At 25.4% G+C, this 27058-nt stretch overlaps 1 protein-coding gene across 1 annotated transcript in view; it reads right to left on the bottom strand.

Moving 5' to 3' along the window:
- Positions 1-18765: 18765 nt before the first annotated feature.
- Positions 18766-27058, bottom strand: part of LOC119611014 (nucleolysin TIA-1) — a gene marked incomplete at its 5' end in the record, with an annotated part of 57592 nt that continues 49299 nt past the window's right edge. The window contains one exon of the mRNA XM_037966460.1: positions 18766-18927. Coding sequence (XP_037822388.1) covers positions 18886-18927 — 42 coding nt within the window. The remainder of the gene's footprint in view (positions 18928-27058) is intronic.

Raw genomic sequence — 27058 nt, 5'->3', positions numbered from 1 at the left:
ATTTTTTTTTACACAAAACAAAAATATGTTCCCTTCTGAAAAGTTTGTATTAATGGACAGTTATAATTGTATTAAAGTAGTCTAAAGCGTGTATTCACGTGTATGATATAGTCTCAATATACATATGTATGTATGTAGTATAAGTATAGTTTTTCTTCATTATCATACATATATATTTGTTTTTTGATACTTGAAGCGATTTTTCTAATTTCTAAAAAACCAAAACAAATAAGAGCTTTTTTCAAAATAAGATTTAATTTAAAATCATAGTACGTACTTGAAATACATTTCTAAAACAAATATTTATGTACATAATTTGCGTTTTTTATTGGTTTTGTTTTCAGAAGTGCTCATATCCAAGTATTTTGTAACAAAACAAAACAACAATTCCACCCTTGTTATTTCTACCATGTGTTTGCTTGAAACAAACTTCCCTCGCTGTCTCCAACCCCTTAGTAATATATTGTCTAAATACACATGCTTTCTTTTGTTTTCTTCATAAACATCTGGTGGTATGGTGTGGGGTTGTAAGTATAAATGAATTTGTGTGCGTGTTTTGGATTTGATTCAGGTTCGTGTAAACGTTTGTGTTTGTTTATTAACTGTTATGATTGTATATTAAAATGTTTACTTATGCAACAGGCACTCACTTCATTTTTGCTTACTTACATGAATATTTTGTTTAGCAAATGAAATCCTAAATAAAAACAATGCATACATATGTATGTATATATTTTTAAACTTACCTAACACAAAAACCTCTATGCACACGTTTTTCTTGAGGGGTAAAAATTTTCAGCTATTGATGTATGGTAGCACTTGTTATTAGGAATTGTGGCAGATGGTAATTATAAACACCAAATAAGTACTATATTGAATTCCCCCTGTTAATTATTTAACATTAACCAGGCGGTATTTATTGTACATACACCTGATCAATTACATACTGTATATTTTAAAAATAGGCAAATAATTTACTGGTTTGGTTTGTTTTGTATACTCTTTAACTACAAAACTAATGATGCTATGTACATTAAATTCAGATTTCTGCACACTTTTTGTAAAACAATAGTAATAACAAATTTGCATTAAAATATAAGTAAGCTATTAATAAGATTAAAATTAAATTTAGTTCTTAAAAAGTACAAAAAATATTAATTTATTCCGAAATTGCACTAATTTATACATTTTTAAAAGAGGTAAAATTTGAAAAACTGGCAAAAATAATTGTTCAAATTTGCGCAAACTTTTATCTAGATACTGAAAATAGAGTTTTTTATTGCGGAATAGAATAATTTGTGAACGCTTATTACTTTCAGTTTTAAAAATCTTATCTATTTTTTTGGGAAAAGAGTGATTTTTTAAATCTTTGAGCGAATTTTTCAACATAAATATATAAGTTATTGTTTGTACTTGAAACATTTAAAATAACATTTTATCACGATCTTAACCCATTAATGCCCACAGTTACATATACGTAACGCAAATTAATTCGAATTTGGACTCGAAATGCACAGAAATGGAAAATGCAAGATTACTTTTTTGTGATGGATAGGTTAACTTAAAATATTCTTAACGATTATAAATCGAATTTGAGTAATTTTTGCTTATAGAAATGTATTTTTGGGTTATTTTGTAAAGTGCCTATTTCGTAAACCTGCAAAAAGTCATATTTTTCGAGTAATGAATTCTTAGAATGTTAATAACTACTATGTAGTTAGTTTTTAAAAAAAGTTTTTGACGTAAACTTATAAAGAAATAATTAATGTTTATTACCTAATTGTTTATAAACATATACCATGTCTTTGCGGAGACTTATAAAGAGGATAATAAAGGTGTTACGTATATGTAACAGTGGGCAGTTCTCAGTACTTTTTGTCCCACTCTACATACGATATCAATAATGAACAACTTGCTTACTTTTTTATGAAATCTGCCTCAAAAATAGTTTTTTATCAGAAGAATGGGTTTTTAACGTAATAAAAAACAATATATTTTCTTGAAATATTGATATTTGATGACAAGCAATATATTTTTAATGTAAATGTTTCTATTAAATAGTTCTTTCGTGGATATTTTAAATTTTTTAAGAATTTCTGTAAAAAATATGCCATTTGACCGCATTAGAACTTGTTCAAGGCACAGTTGGCGAATATTAAATATATATTTTTACAAGAAAAACGGAATATAATTGCAATTATCCTTCAAAAATTAAACATGGGTTGAAAATTATGACCATTTTCTTGGATTATTAGGGAAATTGCAAGGATACAAGCGCCAAGGACCTTTGGTAAATGTATGCAAAATGTGTAACGTTAGTCAATATATCTGTTGCTGCAAGAAAATATACAAATTACTTTAAATTCATTACAGAAATTACAAAATTCTACAAATTAAAATTTTATACTTTTAAATAATTTTTTATTTTATATGAAAAAATTTTGTATGATACACCAAATTAGCTAATCCAAGCTTAAAACTTAATAATTAACCAGTTCTTTTACGATTTTTTGGTAAAAATATGTAACTTTTACTTAAAATACTTGAGGGACAAAAATTCGTGGGTAATGTCCACTGTTACGTATACGTAACGTCTTCTAAAATCCAAACAAGGCAAGATAGAAAAAATTTTTAAATTGAAATCGGTTTATATACACAAGTAAACTGTCATATCAAAATTTCACATTTCTACCTTCGTAGATCGCCGTGGGCATTAATGGGTTAAGGCAAAAGCAATTCAATCTGAAACCTCTGTTCGTTTAATTTAATTTTGTATTAATGTTTTAGGAATACGATATGTTTAAATCTTCAGTTCTAGTTCAGTCTAGTTCTTCTAGCAGTTCTAGTTCAGTTTCTAGTTCAGTTTTCTAGTTCAGTGCTAGTTCAGTTCCTAGTTCAGTTCTAGTTCAGTTCAGTTCTAGTTCAGTTTCTAGTTCTAGTTCAGTTCTAGTTCAGTTCTAGTTCAGTTCTAGTTCAGTTCTAGTTTCCGTTCTAGTTTCAGGTCTAGTTTCAGTTCTAGTTCAGTTCTAGTTGTCAGTTCTAGTTCAGTTCTAGTTCAGTTCTAGTCAGTTCTAGTTCAGTTCTAGTTCAGTTTCTAGTTCAGTTCTAGTTCTTTCAGTTCTAGTTCAGTTTCTAGTTCCGTTCTAGTTCAGTTCTAGTTCAGTTTCTAGTTCAGTTTCTAGTTCAGTTCTAGTTCAGTCTAGTTCAGTTCAGTTCTAGTTCAGTTCTAGTTCAGTTCTAGTTCAGTTCTAGTTTCAGTTCTAGTTCAGTTCTAGTTCAGTTCTAGTTCAGTTCTAGTTTCAGTTCTAGTTCAGTTCTAGTTCAGTTCTAGTTCAGTTCTAGTTCGTCAGTTCTAGTTCAGTCTAGTTCAGTTCTAGTTCAGTTCTAGTTCAGTTCTAGTTTCAGTTCTAGTTCAGTTCTAGTTCAGTTCTAGTTCAGTTCTAGTTCAGTTCTAGTTCAGTTCTAGTTCAGTTCTAGTTCAGTTCTAGTTCAGTTTCTAGTTCAGTTCTAGTTCAGTTTCTAGTTCAGTTCTAGTTCAGTTCTTTCAGTTCTAGTTCAGTTCTAGTTCAGTTCTAGTTCAGTTCTAGTTCAGTTCTAGTTCAGTTCTAGTTTCAGTTCTAGTTCAGTTCTAGTTCAGTTCTAGTTCAGTTCTAGTTTCAGTTCTAGTTCAGTTCTAGTTCAGTTCTAGTTCAGTTCTAGTTCAGTTCTAGTTCAGTTCTAGTTCAGTTCTAGTTCAGTTCTAGTCAGTTTCTAGTTCAGTTCTAGTTCAGTTCTAGTTCAGTTCTAGTTCAGTTCTAGTTCAGTTCTAGTTCAGTTCTAGTTCAGTTCTAGTTCAGTTCTAGTTCAGTTCTAGTTCAGTTCTAGTTCAGTTCTAGTTCAGTTCTAGTTTCAGTTAGTTCAGTTCTAGTTCAGTTTCTAGTTCAGTTTCTAGTTCAGTTCTAGTTCAGTTCTGTTCAGTTCTAGTTCAGTTCTAGGTCAATTCTAGTTCAGTTCTAGTTCAGTTCTATTCAGTTTTTTCTATTTTTTTCAGTTCTAGTTCGTTCTAGTTCAGTTCTAGTTCAGTTCTAGTTCAGTTTCTAGTTCAGTTTCTAGTTCAGTTCTAGTTCAGTTCTAGTTCAGTTTCTAGTTCAGTTCGAGTTACAGTTCTAGTTCAGTTCTAGTTCAGTTCTAGTTCAGTTCTAGTTCAGTTCTAGTTCAGTTCTAGTTCAGTTCTAGTTCGTTCTAGTTCAGTTCTAGTTCAGTTCTAGTTCAGTTTCTACTTCCTTTAATGTACATTATTATTACCAAATTTTTATAGTAGATTTACTCACTTTATATGTAGTAGTTTGACCAACCTTTATCATATTTATATGATACATTTCCATTTTAAATAATAAAACAATTTTATGCATAAATTTTATTTTTAAAAAAATTTTATTTGTGTCTTTTTTCATCATTTTTTGTTTTTTAATATTTCATTTTTATGTATATAATATAATATATTCTTTGCTGTTTTTTTTTTGACCTTACGTAATAATTCATATATATATTTTTTACTTTTTATGTTATTTTACTTTATATTTTATTTTTTTAATTACTTCAATTTGATCTCCTTTAAATCAATTGTGACATTTATATTTATGTTTTCTATTTGTTAATTCTTGCTTTTTATCATTTTTATTTTGTTTTGATTTTTATCATTTTGACATTCATAATTTAATGGGTGTGTTTTGTATGACTGTGAGTGTTTAGTTGTAAATGGGTATGTATTTTGAATTATGGGAGTGTGTGTATGTTGATGTTATTTTGCTGCATGCAACATACACAATTTTTGTTTTAATTTTTATTTTGATTTATTTTTTTTATATACAATTACATAAATATTTTTTAATTTATTTTATTTTCTACGAATTTCTAGGTTTTTCTGTTTTTGTTTTTCATGTCTGTATATATAAATGTAATTGTTGTTTTTATTTCATTTTTTTTTTTAATATTTTATCTAAATTAATGTTGTTGCCGTTGTTTTTGTGTATTTAGATAAACTTCATATTTTAATTCATTTTATTTTTTATTTCTGCTGCATTTTTTTCGGTTGTTGTAATTTTTTTCATAATATAATATAGACACATGGTTTTTGTTTTTTTGTTAAATATCTATTTTTTTTTATTTATATATATATTTTTTTATTATTTTTTATAAATTATATATAATTTTTTGTGTGTAAGTGTATATTGTTTGTATAGAACATTATTTTTTCTTGTTTGTTTTTAATTGTTTTAAATATATTTTATAACCATGCTTAAATCTCTACAAAATATTTGCAATACTGCAGTCATGTTTTTTGTTTGTTTTTATTTTAATTAAAATAGTTTTTGTATTTTTTTCTTCTTTAATTTTATTTTAGCTTTTAATATTTGCTGACATTTATGTGTAATTGTATTTTATTTTAATATTTTTATTTTTATTTTTCGAAAATTATAAGCAATTTTATTTAACAGTAGATGAGAAAAGAATAGATTAATACACGTATGAAAGAAGGTTTATTATTATACTTTTTTATCAGACATATCGGGAATATCATAAAATTAATTTCAAACTTTTCTTTAAAACTTGATTAGCTTTCATGATAACGTTGCACTCACTTTGAGCTTATTGGCATTTGGTAAATCTGGATCAATCAGAAAGTGCTTCTAGCCCTTGCAACAGTGATGGCTCAGATGGCTAAACTTGTTACGACAGTTGAAATCGGTGAAGCTATTACTCAGCGACTTCAACAAATTAATTAATCTTAACAGACTCATTCCTGGGCGTTATCAGAACATTATAAAGAGTATCAAGAGTCTCGTAAGTCCGAAATCCCTTACATAGTTTTTATAACAAAATAAATTATTTCCTTTCAATTTAAAACTTTTCAAAAGTATTTTTTTTTTAATGTTTATAAATTACTCACGAAACGTGATACCTGCAAAAATTATTGGAGTAGGATAATCCAAAACTTCTCGCTTTTAAACATTATTGCAGTACATGATCCGTTTAGTAGTCCTATGTAATGCAGGCATGGATCATGTTTATTATTTTTGAAAACAACATGGTCTATGGCCTGCATTACATAGGATCATGTTGCGGATCATATACTCAGCATGTGATTTAAATGTCGAATTAAATGTCGAATATTTGTTAAAATAGACTTAAATGTTGCTTGTAAGCAACTTTGATGACGAAATCTATCGTCCAAATTAATTGAAAAAAATCCTAATTTTATAGTTTGCTTTTCTATCTCATAAAACATACACTTCTGTAAAGGCAGAATGTTACTTTATAAGAGTAATATTGCTCATTTTGATTAATAAAGAGTAGGATTCTAGCACCTACAATACACATATGAAATACATAATTGTTCTATTCACAATCGACGTTGTATAGTGCTAAGAGTTGTAAGTCATCACAATCTGCAATAGTCATAACAATGTTGTTGGTATTTCAATGCAAAAGCTCTATAAAATAACTTCAAATTTTTTTCATATGTTTTTCTTAAGCATAGACTTATAACTTGATCGCAAAGTTGTGTTGACAATCACTATTGCTATATATTAACACTTATAACTTACAACTTGATAGTGAATTGAACAAATATTTTTAAAATAAACCACTGCATACCCATTCTTTTGATACCTACTGTTAAGGCTATTACAATATTATTTTTTTTATTGATTGTTTGCTGTAACTGCAGTTAAATTAAGGATGTTGATTTGATTTGTGTGTATCAATGTGTTTGTGAATTGTATTTTTAAGATTTTTTTATTTTTCATTTAGAAATTTATTATTTTTATTTTATCTGTAAAACTTTGTTATAATTGTTGTTTTTTAGGATATTTCATCTGTTTTTTCTTGTTATTATTTACCAGTGAAGGGTGTTTTTATGCCTTTTTTTCTTAATTTGCTTTTAATTTATTACATATTTATCTATTACATATACATTGAATTTTTCTTTATATACCTTTTTTTATATGTAAGTGTATATGTTTTTCAGTTTTCAATCATATTATATGCTGTCATTGTTTTTTTTTTTTTTTTTGTATTGCTATTTATTTTCATTTGTTATTTGTTTTTTTTTTATTACAATAATTTATTAACTATTTTAACTTAAATTTAATACTTTCATTTGATTGGTTTTGGTTTCAGAATTTGTATAAATTTGATTTGACATTTTTTGGGTTTATATTTGTTGTCTCTTTGTTTTATATATTTTTCTTCACATAATATGTGTGTTTGTTGTTGTATTTATTAATATTTTTCATATATATAAATTTAATATTTTTATTTTGTTATTTTTAAAATTGACTAATGCATTGTTTAAGTTCTTTTCATATATTTTTATTTACTTCTTTGTTATAAAAAAATTTTAACATAATTGAAAATTTGTTTCAAAAGAAATGTGAAAGTATGTTGCTTGAATCTTAGGAAATGTGTTGCAAAATCTGCAACTACTACTACTTATATTTCACAAAAATTATATTTGTTTAAAATAGAAAATTCAATAAAATTCAACATTATTTTTTTTTCTAATTTTTAGAAAGCAATCGAACTGGAGCAAAACATTTAAAACTAAAGAATAATCTTCCTAATTTTAGGATGAATTTATTAATAGCAGTATTTTAATAAATTTTTAGTTTTACCTTAATAAAATTCGTTCAATTCAATGGACCACTTTTGATGAAGTTTTTAAAATTTGGTAAAATATACATATTTCGTAAGTTCTTAACAAAAAATGGAAATTGCTGAATTAAGGAGTAAAAATGTTGAAATTAAAACTGATTCATTACCGAGCGAGCATTCGGAAATGAAATATAGTGTTGTATTTTCAATTGCCTGTAATGGTACCTTTTGTACAGATTTATTCAAGTATATGTCTTTTTTCGATTTTACATTGAAATATTAATTTTATTAATTAGGCACAAAAAGTGCTAATTTGAACGGTAGTTCAATTGCAAAGCTTTTGCTGGAATAGGATACAGAATAAATAATTCCCAGTAAATTAATTTACTGATTGATAAAACCTTTTGACTGTTTCCAAAACAATTTATGTAAGAACGATTTAAGACGTTTACAAAAAATATTCGGCTCATTATTAGGATTTACTCGAAAGTATAACGAGAAAAAAAGCTTTAATTTGTGTTAGCTTGCAATTTAGTGTAGGAGTCTATTTGGAAATATATGATTTCATATTTTGAGACTACCTAGATCACGAAATAGTCTATCGTAAACCCTTTTGACTGTTTTCAAAACAATTTATGTATGTAAGAACGATTTATAGAAAAAAATGTTGAGCCCATTATAAGGACTTACTCGAAAGTATAACGAGAGAAAAGCTTTAATTTTGAAAAGTTTGTGACACATAGACACATATGGCAACACTTTTGAGACTATCTAGATCACGAAATAGCCTATGCTATTACATATCGTCAGCTAAAATACAAAACAATGTATTATCAAAAAAGCTTAATTAGAATATCTGATTTGTAACGATCAATAACTTTAAAAAACTTAACTAGAAAGAAATAAAGTTAGAAAAATATATATGAGAAAATCAGGTTAAGTTCAAAAGTAGTTTTAATCGCTCAGCTATTTTTTCCTCTCACCTCTAAAATTTTTAAAATGATGATAGGTTATTTTGTAATTTATATGACGATATTTTAAAGAAGGTAAAGTTTGATTTGTCGAAGATGGTCGAAGAAAATTGTTCATAAAACAAACACAGTTATAAAATTAAATATACGCTAAGCTAATATAATACGTATATATATATAAATGAAAGCAAGTCTTCCATATTTAAAGTTTGTAAATCCAAGAGAAAATTATTTATAATTTTATTTAAACTGTCATTGTCATATAAATTATGAAAGCGAATTTATTCGAGGCCTTTGTAAGGTTTTTAGATGATTATGCTAATTTAGTACATTAGTCCATTTTAGCCTTAACAGAAGAATTCATTGGTTTAAAATTTGCATTCTCAATGGTCGCAGTAAAATTTAAAATTAAAAATTTTCTTAAAACCTAAATCGAATCACAATCGGCCCTCTTTCAGAAAACCAGCTTATTGTTAAGAAATAATCAGATAAGTAAAATTCTACTTTTTAAAAAAATGAAACATTTCATAAAATTCTGTCCATACTTGATTCAAGACTTCGTAGAAAGTTGTGTTCAGTAAATCACTTTGTTATTAATTAATTAATTAATTAATTAATTAGTTAATTAAGAGTCTTGCTTTTAAATAGCTAAGTGGCAGAGGTAGAAGATGATTTCTGTAATTTAATCCTGAAATCAGTTTTCCCAAAAACCATTATAACTCCAATCTTGACTAAAAATGGATATATTCTGATTCTGATAAATTGTAAATAGTTAAAATAGTTAGGACCGTTCCCTACACCTGTATGGGACACCTTTGCCTGAAGATTTTTCCCCAATGTAGATCGTAATGTAGAGTTAACTACCACAATAAATAGTTATTTCCAAATCAATATAAGAACATTTCTAAAATTTGATATCATTACATAGTAAAAAGGATAATATCCTTTAAAAACTTTATAGTCATAGTAAGCTGTGTAGTGCGTTCATATCAATTAAAAGTCTATCGGTTTAGTTTTGGCCGTGAAATATAACATTTTCTGCATCATTATTAAGGGACTAAAATTAACATATTAGAGGTCAAAGGTCACATTTTTTTAATATCCCTCTTTTATTGGATTCTGCAATTTGTTTTGATAATAGCATTACTAATGATTTCAAAATTGTCTTTCAGACAACACATAAGATATTTTATTTTCTTCCAAAAATATATTTTTTGACCTCCAATAACTACCGATCGAAAGCAGCATCTTAAGTCTTGTATACGCGGTTGTTAGATCTTACAACGTTGACTGTAAAATGTGCATAAAATGTCTAACAATAGTGTCAATTTATAAATTTTGTCTTGCAACATTGTCAGTAATGCTTTTTCTGACAACGTTGGAAAAGAAAAATTGTATGTTCACACAACGTTGTAAGATCTGACAACCTTGTATCACAGCTTTTAATATCAAAACTGACTTTTGACCAAGATAAATGACATTTCGTTCTCCTAGTGAAGATCTTTTGATTTCTAATAACTTACTCAGCATTCATGGAATTTAGCCCCTTTATTTGAACCAATGCTGTGTCAACTTTTATTTGGTTATCAGTTTGCACATTTTTTCGGCAAATTTATCAGGACTATAATTGAATAACTTAATACAAAATTCAACTTAACACAAAATTCTTAAATATAACAAAAAAAGGAACTGACAGAACAGATTTGGAAGCTATAAAAAGACTTACACAATTTTTGATTTGATTTTTAATCTCTTTTTCAGAATTTCTATTCTAAAAGTTTTCATTTTCTGTTGGATGTTTATCTCATTTGTTTAGATTTCATTAGGTCTTTGTTAAACAGGTTTTGAATCTCCTATAATCTTTGAAAATGCCTTTAAAATTATTGCAACACATTTTCACATTTCTTTACATTAAAAAAATTCTACAAAATTGAAAAAAATCTTAAAAAAGTTCTTCAAAATTATGAAAATATACTATTAATTAAACTACTAAATCCTTAAAGAACTTTTTGCAGAGAAGTTAAAAATACAAGTTAACCTCTGATGAACACTTTTCAAATCATTGAATAAAAAATATAGTCCTTTTCCGCGTACACATATCTGTAAAAAATTATATTAAACATGATCTTTTTTTCAATAAATATGCACCTTTTTTGTGCCGAATATAAAAAATACTAAATAAAGTTTAAATAAAAATGTTGTTTTCTATCATCAAGTGTATAAAAAATCCATCCAATTTAGTTTTGTTTTTTTCTCATTTATTTATACTTTATTTGTTTTATTCATTTATATATATAATTTTCTTAGTTTTTTTTTTGTATATGATAAAATATATAATATGTATAATATATATATATAGTATATAGTTTATGTATATATTATATATATTTTGCTAAATAATTGTAATAGTACTACAGCTTACATTTTGTTTTGGTTGTTTATTTTGTTATTATTTACTTTATATTTTAGATTTTTGTATGTATTTTGTTGTTTTGAATTCAGAAGTTCTCTTTTCAGATGTCATTTACACACATACAAAAAAAGTAAGAAAAAAAACATTGTTTTTTTTTTGTAAAGTTTTTTTTTTTCGTTTTAGATTTACTTTTGTATTTAATTTTTTTTTAATTTTACTTGTAACTTTACCTTTTTTATGTCATAATTTTAAATATTTTATATTTTACTTTATGTATAATTTTCATATTTTTTTAAGTTTTGTTTTAATACACCATATATAAATATGACTTCTTAAAATAGTTTTTTTTTATTTTTTTAATTTTCCTCTAGCTTTTTGGTTTTTTTCTTATTTAATTATTTTTTTTTTATTTTTTGTGTTCATACTTTACTGATATGTAGCTCAAACATCAACAAACAAATCAACTAGTTTTTTTATTTTTATCCATACTTTTTACTTAATTATTAAGTTATTTTATATTTTTATTATAGCTAATATTTTTGTTACTTATTTTCTAAATACTTTGTATGTATCTTATTCAGTGTAATTCTATTTATCGTTATCTTTAATTTTTTTTATATATTTTTTGTAGTTTTTTATTCAAATATATAATTTTATTAATTTTTTTTTTTTGGTCAACAATATTTTTTAGATTAATTTTCTTTTACACATGGCTAAAGTCAAAGAATTGTTGCAGATTATTTTTTGCATGCAAAATGGGGAAATGAAATGAAATACATTTTAAATTTTTACAGAATTTTTATGTAGAAAAAGGAGCTATTTTTAAATTAATAATATATCCTACCCCTGTAAATTAGTAGGCAGATTGTTTTATGTAAAACTTTCCATGTGTTCGTTAACGTATGTACATCGCTGGAAATCTTTAAATTTAATTAACATTTCAGCAAATCATTCGATTTTTGCATGTTAAACTGTTGTTTCAATACCCAGCAGTTATACAAAGAGTCAATTCGTCCGACAATGACAGTTATTTCTACTAACGTCTAACCACCTGGTTCACTCTAATTCGTCTTTCGTCACGGATTTACTCTTTGTAAACGAGGGTGAAGATAATCGTCACTTTAGTGTCCCCTTTGTAAGTGAGAGAGTTGTCACTTAAAAACAAACTTAAGCTTTTTGTCTGTGTCTTCGTTATCTGCGGGGTACCGATTGTCTTCCTCGTAGGACAAGCACATGTTTAAATATCTAGTCACCTGGGCAGTCGGTGGCTAGGGGTAACCCTAAGTAGTAGGTTAAATTGGTAGTTCGGGACTGTCAGACCAAACTGCTGAGTTACTAAACATACTATAGAATTTATTTGTGGTTAAGCTATCACTCTTAATTTTGTTGGGTTTTCAAAAGATCATGCCAGCATTAAGATAACGGAGAAGCCTCAAAACCATTTATTTTCCCTACTATTCAAATTCCAATTCATTCAATTTTCATAATTCTGCAGTATATAAGTTTCATTAGCATTCAATATTTGTATAATGGATCTGGTTTAAAGAAGTTGATATCAGAAGTTGATTACATAAAAGCCAAATTTATCGATTTATAATGTCGCAACTGCAGAACTATTTCAGAAGTTTTGTTTTTGGTATTCTAGTCTATTAGGACTTGTCACTTCATACCGAAATATAAGCCCTGATTTAGACTCGGCAATTTTACTTGTGCAAGATTTTTATTTTGTATGGACTAAAGCGCTCTGAAAGATCGATCCATTTCTATGATTACAATCATCTTTAAAATATTTAATATACTAATAGTAAACCCACCTTAATAGAGTCAAAGAGTTTTAAAATGTAATATTTTGAAACAAATTTCTCTAAATACAAAAAGTAAGAATTTATAGTCGAGCTTAGACGACCATATGTTACCCTACAACAGTAATCATGTTAAAAATGTTGATTTTTTAATAATAAAGTGTTTAATTTGATTTTCAGCTTAATTCAGAAATATTTTAACAATTTGTTGACAAACAAAGGATTTTCTAAATGAGGGGTTATTTGGGAGCAGAGGGTTAATATGGTATGGATATTTATGCAGTATATCATCATGATATTAGTGTTTATAAGTGAATTTTGACCATCAAGTCATTTTCTGGAGGGAACTTTGTATGGGGGATAGGGTCAAATGAAGCTCGATCATTACGAATTATATAATATAATTACGAATTATATAAAAATTATATAAAAAGTTTTGCCGATTTTTTAAGTGATACAAGAACATTAAACATATGAGCTCAAAAGCCCTATTCGGTTGCTATGGTTGTATGGGCGCTATATGAAACACTGGACCTATTTTAACCATTTTCAACAGCTTTCGTCCTTAGGTCAAAAGAAGAGTTTGTGTCAAATTTTTATCAAATTATCATTTGAAATAATTTTTTTAACAAGGTGATGTTATTGGAGGCAAGTACTTACCACAAACGATTACAAGTAATTAGAAAAAGTAATTATTGTAAATCGCATTAAAAAAACGTATACAGCTTCTATATATTTACTGGCAAGATTACTAATGAATTAGTAAATATTTATATAACATATTATTAGTAAGACATTATTAGACTACTTCTATGTAATTCAAACGATATGTAGTAGTCATTGAAAAGTATATTGATAGGTAAGTAATTACAACTCAAAGCCATTACCCAGTTTTTGCTAGGTAAGTGTAGGGCCAATATTTTTAGGTGTTACAAACATCAGTAAAAACGTATAATATCCTTCCCACTATAGTGGTGTAGGGTATAAAAATAATTCCTTAAGGAATTAGTTGAATGCTATACACAATTCAAAAGAAACCACACCTTATTATGAACTGAAATTATTCCTTATATATATTTTTCTTAAAAAAATCTTACTTTAAAATTGATCATTTGCAATTAAAGCACTGAAAATACTAAAAAGATTTTTACGAAAATTTCAAAAAACCTTGCATAGAGAAATAATATTGCTTTATCAAAAAGATTTTATCATTTCCATTAGACAGCTGGTCTACTTAAAGTAAAGTAAATTCTGTCCTTAATATCTACAACAAATTCTAGCCTTTCCTTCTGCATACATGTGTTAATTAAGCACATATAATAATTTAATTATTATTTTGTTTTTTTTATGTAAATAACATATTTTAGTTTTTCTTTTATATTAAATTTATATTTATAAACTAATGCTTGTTTCTTAATTTAAATTTAAGTTTTTTTTTAGAATTTCCCTTGTAACAAAAAATCAAAATCCTTTAACATAAAAATAAAAAGTCAGTTTTTGAATTTTGGTTTTTGTTTTTTTTTTAGCTTTCATATTTCATTTCACTTCTTTATATAAATTAACATTACAAAAATCTTAGTTTTACATTTAGTTTTTTATATATAAATATTTTTTATTTTTTTGTTAAAACACATTTAATTTTACTTTTGTTTTACTAAAACTACTTTATGATTAATTTTTATATACTTAATTTATTTTTATATTTATATAATAACATACACACACAAGTGTTAAAGTATTTTTTTTTTATTTTTTTTTTTTTTTTATTATTTAGCTCTTTTTTGCTTTTAGATATTTATACATATTTTATTTGCATTTTAATTTTGTTGTTGTATGTAACTAATATTTTATTGCACATATGCCTTTTTATGTTTTTATATATATTTTTTTTTTTTTTTGGTTAAAATAATTTATGTATATATTTTGTTTTATTTTTGTTTTAAAACTAATTTTTTTTCTTGAAGTATTTTTAACACATCTATGTATAGCACTCGTTAATTTTATGTTTTTTTTTTCATTACACTACAAATATATTTTGTTTATTTTCTTAGTTTAAATTTTCTTCACAATAAAACCTTTTATCTAAATATATTGTATGTTTTATAGTTGATTTGGCTTAAATATATAAAAAACTAAATCATTTGTGTGTGTTTTTTTTAATCTGAAATCAACAACAGTTTTAACAGTTTCAATACAAAATTCTTTTTTTTTCTAAAAAATGCTCAGATTTTCTTTTTTTTATATATATTAGAAATATATACGTAAAAAAGAAATTATAAAAAAGGTATAAAAGTAACAAAAATTTTTTATATAGTGGCAGTGAACTAAAAAAATAATAACATAATTAACACTACTACAATGCTTGCTTTAATGGAGAGAGGGAGAAAACAAATTAACAAGGATCATATATAATTTTGGAAATTATTTGTAAATAATTACGAAGTTGCAATATATGCCTTTTTAATGTAAACATTTTTTTAAGATTTTCTTTATACATAGTGAGCGTATGTGGAATATTTAATTCGGTATTTTAGCTAAATATGTATTAAGTATACGTAGTGTGGTTGCAGGTTTAATAACAAATAGTTAGAAGTCCTTTAAATTAATCTTTAAATTTTTATCTAAATTCATTTAAATCTTTCTGCATTCCAAAAACTTCTTCGAGGCGTATGTGGAATATTTAATTCCTTGTATTAATTAAATATCACCTATACGTTGTGTATGGAAAGCTTTAACTTATTACTTGTAAATTGTTAATATTTCATAATAATCGCATTGAATTTTCAAATTGCGAAGCTTTTAAATATAAATCCATTAATGTGGTTCTCGATAAGATTTTTTTTTAATCTTCATATCTTATTCTATTCTTTTACAGAATAAACTGTAAAATATGTCCATTTTATACAGCTGAAATTATAACGATATAAAGAATTGTTAAAAAAATGTAAAGGATAAACTAGAAATTTGCCCAAGAGCACGGTTTCATCATTAAATGAACTCTTTCTAAGAAAGCACAATTGGTGGTCTAAGACTGCAACAAAATAAGGGTTGAACAGAACACAAAACCTTTTCCACAACAGTTCAAGCGAATATAACAATTGCTTGAAAAAGATTTCTAACACTCCTTGTTTTTTTTTTCATGGCAACGGTCAATATTATAAAATGACTTGGCCCAGAAGCAATATTTTCATTAAACCATTTCCTAGAAATTACAATAACTTAATACTAGGAAATATTAAGATAAAGAAGGGTTGAAAAAATCTTTCTCTACATCACTTGAATAAGAATTGTTTTGATATATTACAATTGAGATTAATATCTATATAAATATACAGTTTAAAGTGACTCATAGGGTATTGCTGTAGTTTTTATAAAATTTATATATTTTATCGATCTTACACTGTGTATTTTTGAAAGGATCCTAATTGCTTCCGCCTGTTTGTTTAAACTAAAGGTCACAATTTTTAAAATAACTCGTCGAAATTGAATACACATATTAGTTAACCAAGGACGGGAGTAGTCAGTTTTGAATGACAATTGCTGTACTATTAGGTAATTGGGATTACTAGCTATATAAATACTTAAGCACCCTTCACTCATTTTACTTTTTCATTAGACTTTACGTAAAGTGTGATCGTGTGAAGCACCCTTCACACGATAACAAAGACATTGCAGAAGTATTAGTCTAGTCTTTGAAACAGTTATTATATAAGCCTATCTTTGACTACCTAATATATCAGCCATTCTCTAGAGTCGGAGACTTATAAAGTTTTCTTTACGATGTTTGTAACATTAAACGAGAGTTTATCAGACTATTCGTTCATCTGTCTCTTGGTCTGCCTATAGTAAAGTTCACAATTTCCACAATAATTGGACAAAACTTAAAACTAGTGTTACTTTTAGATCAAGGGAAAACCCAGTTAATTTTGGTTCAAATCTACTCTTTTTTCAAAATGAAAATTGGGGTAATATTCTGTAAACCTGCATTCTCGTAATAAAGTTTGGCATACTCATGTACACTAGGATTATAATTTTTATAAAATTTTTGGAAATTTCAAATCGGCCCTATCCATTCCACATAGAGCATAAAAATATACGTCGAAAAACTATATTACTTTTTCTCGAGCGTTAATAACGTTTCCGTGGCAATACTTTGAAGTTTTCGACATATACGGAGAAAATTCATGGATAGAGGCTGCAGGTTACCCCCCTTTCAAAATTAGCTTCAAAATATGCATAGTATACTATTAAAAATACATGAAAATATGTTTGTGAATGGTTTCAGAAAATCGATATGCCTCGGAAGGTTTTTGCACCAAAATGTCCTGAGAAACAGGTTTTCGTTTTCAGAACACTACTGGCTACTACGTAGTGATAGGGCCTAATTTTGGTTATAACCCTAATGTACACTTTAACAATTTTGTGATGATCAGTATATATGTATTTGACTAAAGCTTCCAAAGAGATTAATCACTTTTCCGTATCGAAATTTGACGGTTGTTCCATTACAAGACTAAGAAAATTTACTAATAAATAAATAAATTCTTTCGAAAAAACTTTTCATTTTCTATTTTTATATATTAAATAAATAAAAATCAATTTATCTTTAAATAATTATACATGATCCTTGGTAAGTAATTTTCTTAAGCTAAAGATTTTAGCTTAAATTTTTAGGAAAATAACGACATTGTTAATTTTTTTTTGTAGAAATATAAATATGTGTGTTGTTTTCATGCAACAGCAAGTAATTATATGTAAAAAGCCATACCTGTGTTTCTAAGGACATGTTGATGTAAATGTATGTAAGTACGTATGTGTTGTATTTTTGTTTTATGTCTGTATGTGTGTATACATTTGAAAATATGTATTTATGTATATTTAATATTCATGTCAATGTTGTTGATGTTGTCATTATTAATATTAATAATATTATTGTTATTTTCATTTGTTTTGTTATTAACATCTGTACAAATATCTAATGTGTGTGTTGATTTTGTATATATGTCACTTGAATTCTAGGTATATAAACGCTAGAGTTGTTGTAGGGTTTTTTTTATAATAAATGTATATATTTATATATATATAGCTATATTATGTATAAGTTATATTTATATATATTCTATAAGTGAATATTACTTATAAACTAAATTTAATTTATAATTATTATTTTTTTTTTCTTTGCATGGGTTTTTTTGCTGTTGTTGTTTTTATGTTGTTTGCCTTTAATTTGTTGGGGACATGGGGTTGCTGTTGTTTTAATTAATATTTTATTAATTTCTTGTTTTTTGTTTTGCTTACATTTTTGTTTAATATCATTATCAATTTTTAATATCATTCGATGGAATGTTGATTGTTTTAAAATATATTTTTTTTTAAATTGTCTTTATATGTAGTTATGTATGTTTGTCTGTTTATGTATGTTTATGATTTAAAATATTTTGTTATAATTCCTAAAGTATACATATCTATGTATATCATGTATAACTTTAATACATACTATATATATATTTTTTTTTCTTTTAGTATATGGGCTAAATAACTACATCTAAAATGTGGTTATTGGTTGCTGTTGTTGGTTGATTTTTTTTTTGTAATTTCTCTAACTTTAAATTTGTAAGTTGTTGTAATTTAAATTTATTTATATTTTTTGTTATATTTGCCATTATTTTTGCATGTGTATGTTTGTGATTTTTTTTGTTTAAAATACATTTTTCCCTATTTACTTTTGCATTTTCTAAATATTTTCATTTAATTTTCTATTAAATTGTAATTGTTGGTTTTCTGTAATATTTTGTATGTATTTATAAATATTGCAAATATTTTCTTTTCTGACTATTTTAAAATGTATTTTTCTGCTTTATTTTTTTTTTGTTGTAATTGTTGTTGTTGTTCTTTTAAACTATATCAATTTCCATTTTTTTTTTTTCAATATTTAAATTAAGTTTTAATTCTTTGTTGTTTTTTTGCTATCTTTTAAATATATATATGTATATATGTTTTTATATTATTTGTATGTCTGTCTGTCTGTGTTTTATTGTTTAACTTTAAAAATCTTTATTTAAAACTAACATAATAAATTTGCTGCTAACCATTCATCTTCTGGTAACTGAAATTAAGAAGAAGAAAAGAAAAAAATACATAAAAATTTTAATTATCTTAAATTTCACAAAATTTTTGTTTGTAGACAAAACATATACAATTTTTCAAAATATCAAGAATTTATACATTTTGTAAAGAAATGTTTTTTTAAAAAAATGTATGTTTATAAAAAAAATATATAAGAGAAATGGTGAAAAAATTTAAGTGATTGTTACTGGTTTGTCTGTATTTGATTTAAATATTTTATGGTGTTTAAAGCATTAAAAAAATCTTTATTACAAAGTGATACAAAAATAAATTTAAATATTTAGGAAAAATTTTAGTTTTTTTTTTTATTATTTATAAAATAAAGCAGAAAATTTATTTTGTTATTTTACAAGTAGTTTTTTGTTGTTGTTGCTTAAATTTTTGGTTTCAATTATAAGTTACGCATAAATGTAGGAAGGCAAACATTTTTTTTAAGTTTAGGAAGTTTATGTTAATGCTATTGAAAATTTTATAGGATTAAAATAAGTTATACATAAAAATCATTAATTTTGTTTAAAAATAAGAGAAATTAAAAAAATATACAAAAACACAGATTATAAATAGGCATTTTAAATCATTATACGTTTAACTTGACGTTTTGTAAGCAATTTCCTTATGTGTTGAACTGCATGACGTATAAGTGTTATTGAATTTTTAAATATAACGTATACGCAATGGTAGATAGAATGAAATTGTCTTATGAAAACACACACTTTTTATGAAGTGGGAGAATTTTTTTTAATTCAACTATTAGTTAAAGGCAGACATGGGGGATAATGACTATATTTTTAATTACAATTACATTGTAATTGAAGATTCACCAATTACAATTATTTGTAATTGTAGTTGAAGTTTCGCCAATTACAATTACTTGTAATTGTAATTGAAGTTTTGCCAATTACAATTAGTTCTATAGTAATTGAAGAGTTTGCAGTTACAATTACTTGTAATTATAAATTTTGCTCTTTATAATTACATGTAATTTTGTAATTAGTAATAACCAAAATACAATTACAAGTAATTTTAATTGGAAACTTCAATTGCAATTTCAAGTATGTAATTGCAATTGGCAAAACTTCAATTACAATTACAAGTAATTGTAATTGGTTATTGGTCAATTACACTTTACAAGTAATTGTAATTGGAAAAACTTCAATTACAATTACAAATAATTATAATTGGTTATTTCTCAATTACACATTACAAATAATTGTAATTGACCATGTAGTGAATTACTTTGTGTAATCATAACCCCACATGCCTGGTTAATGGTATCGAAAACACTATTTAATTTTTAAAGTAACTGCTTACTTAACTTAACTTAATTTCTAGCAATAAGAATGGTTTACATACTTTTGATTAAATTTACCAAACAAGTCTGAAATGCTCATACGAAGAAACTGCCAAATTAAAGAACCTATATATGGTCATATGACTGGAGAATGTGTGAATAGCTTTGAAGCTAACATAGCTTTAAAGCTAACAATGACTTGAATTCCATAATTCTCTTATTATTAATATTACGATGCAATTCAGCATAAATAACTTTTATGTAAAGATAAATCCACAAAATTTTACGAAGATCGGGCGATATTTAACCCTATACTCCACATATAAAGCATCCTTCAGAAAATCAGTTGTTGACAAATTTTGAATTAAGAACAAGTAAGAGTGTTATATTCGACCATGCCGAATCTTATATACCCATCATCAAATCACTGCCGAAAAGAATTGCTTCCTTATAAATAAACTTTGAATTTATGAATCGATTCTTTAATTTTCTGAATAGGGTGGGGTCAATTATTGACCGATCCTCAGAAAATTTGGTAGAAAGATTTTGGTTCTTACAAAATATTTTATGCTGAATTTCATCGTTGTACTCGTATTTTTAAGCTAGTAATGAGCCGTAAAGTCATTTTCCTAAGGGGAATTTATATGGGGGATAGGGTCAAATATAGACCGATCTACATAAAATTTGGTAGAGAGATTTTGGTTCATATATGTCGAATTTCATGTTATAACGGTGTTAACAGTTATGACTGTTAAAACTGTTTTGACATTGAAAATCATTTAATTTCATGAAAAAATTATGTATATGATTTAAAAACACCCATTAAATTAAAAAACATTGCGATATTAAAAAAAATATTTTTAAATTTAAAACAATAAAAATTCGTTTACTATTCTTTGTTAATAGCTTTGCTTAAAAATAAAAAAATAAGTAAGTATAAGTATTTCTTAATGCTGTTGTTTTTATATAATTTTTAGGAACTTTTTAAATATTAAAATAATATTTAATGTAAATATGTAGATAAGATATATGTATGTATGTCAGTATGTATTAATGTAACAATATATAGTATGTAGGTAAATTTATAGTTTAATGTTTATGTATGTACGAATGCATGTATTTGGTTGTTTTTGTTGCGTTTAACTTGTTTACATATATAAATACTTATTACTGGCTAATTACCGTTGTCTATTTTTAGGTATTAAGTGTTTTTTTTAATAGAAACTACAGGATTTTATTAAATAGCTTTGCACTAATAATTTTAGGAAATTTTTGGTTTTGATGCTTGTTTTTTATGCATGAGTTTTACTATAATTGAATTTACGTGACACTATAGTGCCAGAGAGAGAGAGAGAGTGTTTGAAAGAGTACTGGCTGGATGAGTGTGGGTGCTGTATAAGTATGCGTTTGTGTTATTATGGTGATGACTTGGTGTTGGTTTTAATATGTTGCTAGGAATTTTTTTAATTATTTGAATTTTTATACTCATAAATATTCACTAGTTTTTTTTCCTAGTTAATCTCATTGCACTTTTTTTCGCTAAAACTTATCAAAAGTATCTAACGTTTTTCGTTTCTTTTTTGACACATAAACATATAACTTTTTTTTTGAAGAATTTTGTTTTTCTTCACCAAAACGTAAGTGTGCGTTTTTAATTTTATAAATATAATTTAAATTTAGGTTTAGTTTTTTTTTATTCATTTGTGAAATAAAAATTCAAATGTTTTTTTTAAGATTTTTAGGCACTAGTGCTATTTTTATTAGGTTTTCTTTTATATATGTATTATACATATATAAGTATGTATGTATATATGTAAGTATATAAAAACTCATCTTAAAAGTTCAGTTGTTCGTTAGTTAGTTAGCTAAGTTTAACTTTGTTGTTTTTTTTTTTTCATATTATTTTTTTTTTGGAGGGTTGAGGAATAAAATTGTTATGTTATTTTCTATATATTATACGAGTACTTTTACGTTTAACTTTGCAGAAGTATGTATAGTATAATTTTGTGTATAATGTTCTTATATGTGTGTATGTGTGTTTGTCGGTTTGGAGTGCTAGTTTTTGTTTGTTCTCAATTGTATTTTATATAGTTTTGACATTTTTAAAGTCAAAATAAAAAAAAAATATAATAATAATGTGCACTATTGTTGCTTAGTATTATTTTGTTTTGTTTGTTATCTGTATGTCTTTGTGGAAGCATTTGAAATTGCTTAGACAAAGTTAGTTTGCTATTTTAGCTGCAAAAGTAACAAAACTTATAAAAAGGAAAACTTAATATTAGCTGGGGATATTAAAAAAAGCAAAATTGCTTTGCTATATGTTAGTTGTGTGTATTTTTTTTTTTAGTTTAAACTTGTGTTTTTTTTTTCGTCCTTTTGGAAACAAATTATTTTGGAATTAACGAAAACCACTTTTGAAAAAATGTTGTGTCTTTTATTACAAGAGAAGTTTGGAAAAAAAAACTTTGCAATTGCAACATATTTGCTTAACATGCTATCTTTAAGTTATTTATAAGTTTTGTTTAAATAAGAAACAATTGAGGTCTTGTTTAAAAAGTAGTAAGAATATCATTGATAATTAAATTGATCTAAGAAGAGTGTATAAAAGCTTGTGCTTTTTCAAAAAGCTCTTTTAAAACTTTTTCACCAAAAAAAGCTTTTGTAAAATTTTTACACAGAGAAGAATAAGAAGCTTTTTTAAACTTCTCGCAATAAAAATTATTTTAACTATTGATATTTTTTTTTTTTTTTTCAAAAAAAGCTTTCTTGAACAAAAAACTTTTTGTATTATTTTTAGTAAAAAATCATTTTTTTAATAAGAAGTTATTTGACAATTTTAACCATTTCACAAAAAAGCTTTTCGAACTCTCTTAAAATTATTTTATTTTAAAAATTTTGGAGCCATCATTAAACTTTCTCACATAAAAAGCTTTTTTAAACTTTTCACAATAAAACTTATTTTAACTATAATTTTTTTTTTAAAGCTTTCTTGAACAAAACAATTTTGTATTATTTTTAACAATAAATCCTTTTTTTAATAAAACGTTTTTTTGACCATTTTAAACTTTTCACAAAAAAGCTTTTCGAACTTTCTTAAAATTATTTTTTTTTTAAATTGATTTTTATAAAAAGAGCCTTTTGGAAAATATTTTGGAACCATTAAAAAAAGGTTTTAGAAAAATTTTTCGCTAGAAAACTTCTCACTAAACTTTTTCACATAAAAAGCTTTTTTAAACTTTTCACAATATAAATTATTTTACCCATTGATATTTAAAAAAAAGCTTTCTTGAATAAAAAGCTTTTTGTATTATTTTTAACAAAAAATATGTTTTTTAATAAGAAGTTTTTTTTGACTATTTTAATCTTTTCATAAAAAAGCTTTTTTAACTTTTTTAAAATTGTTTTTTTTTTTTTCAAAATCAGCGTTTTGGAAAACATTTTGGAACCATTAAAAAAGCTTTTTTTGTAAAATTTTTACACAAAAAAGCTTTTTGAAATTTTTTTCGCTAGAAACATTTTAATTAAACTTTTTCACATAAAAAGCTTTTTTAAACTTCTCACAATAAAAATTATTTTAACTATTGATATTTCTTTAAAAAAAAAGCTTTCTTGAAGAAAAAATTTTTGTATTATTTTTAATAAAAAATACTTTTTATAATAAGAAGTTGTTTTGACTATAACCTTTAACCTTTTCATAAAAAAGCTTTTCGAACTTTCTTAAAATAATTTTTTTAATTTTTTTTTTTTATTTTGAAAAATATTTTGAAACCATTAAAGAAAAGCTTTTTTGGAACATTTTATAGTGTATTTCCCAAGTTACTAAAATTAAGCCATTTCGAGCTTTGTATAACAAAGCTTTTAAACGTTTTTTTACACAACATAATACAGCCATAGTCGTATATATTTACACACACTAAAAAAATTAAGTAAGCTAGGATAAAATCAAAATTTTGCGGCCTTGTAAATAAAATTGGAAAAAAAAAGATTTCTATCACAATCCATAGACTTTATAGATAATGATAGCTAAGAAATTTTATAAATAAATCTACCAATTAGTGGTTCAAATCGAAAAAGAAGTTCATACCATTAGTTTTCAAAATTATTTACTCATATTTATTTCCTTTCAAAATTATTTACACATCATTAAAAATAAGATAAAACAACAAAAAAGTAACGTTTTTTTTTAATAACCAGATAAATTTCCATCCGCGTCTATAACAGCTTGTAGTCTATCTGGAATTGAATCAACTAATTTTCGCACAAAGCAGGCTATTCCATATACATTTCACTTCTTCAATTGTTTCCTCTCGTTTACGGCCATTTTTCAATGTTCTCCTCCTTTTTATGGCTGCCCAGACATTCTCAATTATATTTAGGTCAGGACTCTGTGGTGGCCACGGAAGAACATCTTGTCCAACCCTATTTAAAAAGGTAGTTGGTAACCATGCTTTGTGGCATGGAGCATTATCATGCTGAAGAATCCAATTTTCACTAGCAAACAGTCTTCGTGCGGATGGAAACACATGGTCATTTAATATATCCAGGTATCCCGATTGGTTTAGTGTCTCTTTAATTGGTATTAGATCCCCATATCCATTATAAGAGACACATCCCCAAAACATTACCGAGCCACCACCAAATCTATTAAAAGGTTGCAATGCTTTTTGCCTTGATCCCTTTGAAAGATGCATATATGTTCTTCCAAATGAACCTTCAAATTGGAAAGAAGATTCGTCTGTCCATAATACATTTTGCCAAAACTCCTTTGGCTTATGGATATACTCCTTAGCAAACTCTAGACGTTTTATTTTGTTTTTGGGAGATATATCTATTATTTTTCGGACAACATAAGTCCTTATATCATAATTCTTTAATCTTCTTCGTATTGTACTGTCACTTATATGTTTTCCAATAATGTTTTCTGACTCCTCAGCAACTTTAATTGGACTTGCATCTGGATTTTCAGCGAATACTTTCACAATTGAACAATCTTCCTCTTTGTTTGTTCTCATTTTTCGACCACTTCTACTTCTATTTTGAAGACTTCCGTATGTATTTTTCTTTTTTACTAAATTATATACTGTTTTCCGACATATTCCATACTCTTTTTCTAATTCCAACGCCGATACACCCATTCTAAATTTGGTTACAATTTCAGTTCGCATCTCGAGGGGAATTTCCCTTATTTTCACCATTTTGAATGCTTTTTATAGACTTTTTTTAAGAACATTTGAATTTAACTAATAACAAAAACTGACTAGCAAAAACCATGACGTTTTTTCCAAGACTATAGAGGTTTTAGTCGCTTTTAAGGAATGTGTAAATACTTTTGAAAAAGAATAAATTTGTGTAAATATTTTTGAAAACTGAAGGTTAGGTCTACTTTTGCGAATTTAAGCAATAACTAGGACCTTTCTTCGTAATATTTTTCAACGAACGTGATCTACACCCTTTAAGGATTGTAGTAATGAACATTTTTTTCTTCAAATGTATCTTTAAAGTACCAAAATGTAGTTTTATTTCGAAGAATACTTAAATTTTCAGTGTGTGTAAATAGATACGACTATGGCTGTATTTACATTGACGATATATAATAATCATCTCAATTCCAATTGCATAGCATTACAATTGCTATTTCAAACTTTAAAACAAACTGATGAATCTTTTTAGTCCTAGAATTCTCATAAACTTAAATCTTAAGTAATTTTCTATCCTTCAAAATAATTTTTTTACCAAGTTAAAAAATCAACACAAGTTTTAATAGGGGATTGGATATTTCGCTTAAATTATACGAATAACACAGATCTATACGAAATTATCTAATTGACTACAAAAACAATAAAACTATATAGCGTTATAGACATGTAGACTTTAAAACTACAAATATAAATTCACTTACTTTTGTAAGATTTATTAAACATTTTGTTTTGTTTTTTTTTTCAACTACATAGTATATTTAATTGCTATTCATACGTCAGTGGTGTGGAGTGGTAGGATGCCTGTTATCCAGTATATATTCTAATACTACGTGCTTTTGTTACTAAATGCAAAAACCCCAATATAATTTTGTGTAAGACTAAATATTAAATTACTCCCCTACAATGTCATTGGAAACTCTAAGTACTTTAAATCCATATACTAAGTATATATTTACTACATGTAAAGTATATAAATAGTTGTATGTGTTTTAGTTAAGTGTAAAAATGTATGTGACTGTGTATTTGTGAGTGTTTAGATGTTGGTTTTGGTTTGTGGGATTTTTTTTTTGCAAGTATAATTTATGGCATATTTATAATTATTATGCCGCTCATTATTATGTTAATTTAAATGTTTTGTTCCTCTCATATGTTTCATTATTTTCTTTAATTTTCTGTTTATTTTTTATTACTTTATTTAATTTTTATATTTCCTTTGTCTAAATTAATATTCTTTTGTTTGTTTGTTGTTGTTGCCTTTTTGTTGGTTAATTTACATATAATTGTATTCAATTGTGTATTTTGTTTGTTTTTTCTTCTTTTTTTGCATTTGTTATTTAATTTTAATTACTAATTTTTTTTAATTGGTATAAATATGTTTTTATGTATAAATTTATTTTTTTTTTCTTTTTTGTATATTTTTTATTAATTTTTTATTTTAGTTTTTTTTTTAACCATATACATATGTATTTATAAATATATATTGCAGCTTAAATTGTTTTTTGGTTTCTATTTACAGCTTAGAATTTTTATGTCAAATTCATTGTTTCATTTTAATGTTTTTTATTTTTAATTTTGAATTGTAGTGAGGATTTACTGTGCCTGCAAAAGTAAAGGATAAACCT

This window comes from Lucilia sericata, unplaced genomic scaffold (genome assembly GCF_015586225.1).
Source record: "Lucilia sericata isolate MDLA Ls3-8-SP2 unplaced genomic scaffold, ASM1558622v1 Contig001339F_arrow, whole genome shotgun sequence".
Lineage (NCBI taxonomy): Eukaryota > Metazoa > Arthropoda > Insecta > Diptera > Calliphoridae > Lucilia > Lucilia sericata.
Note: the sequence above shows the minus strand (reverse complement) of the source record. Positions and strands in the feature narration are given on the sequence as shown.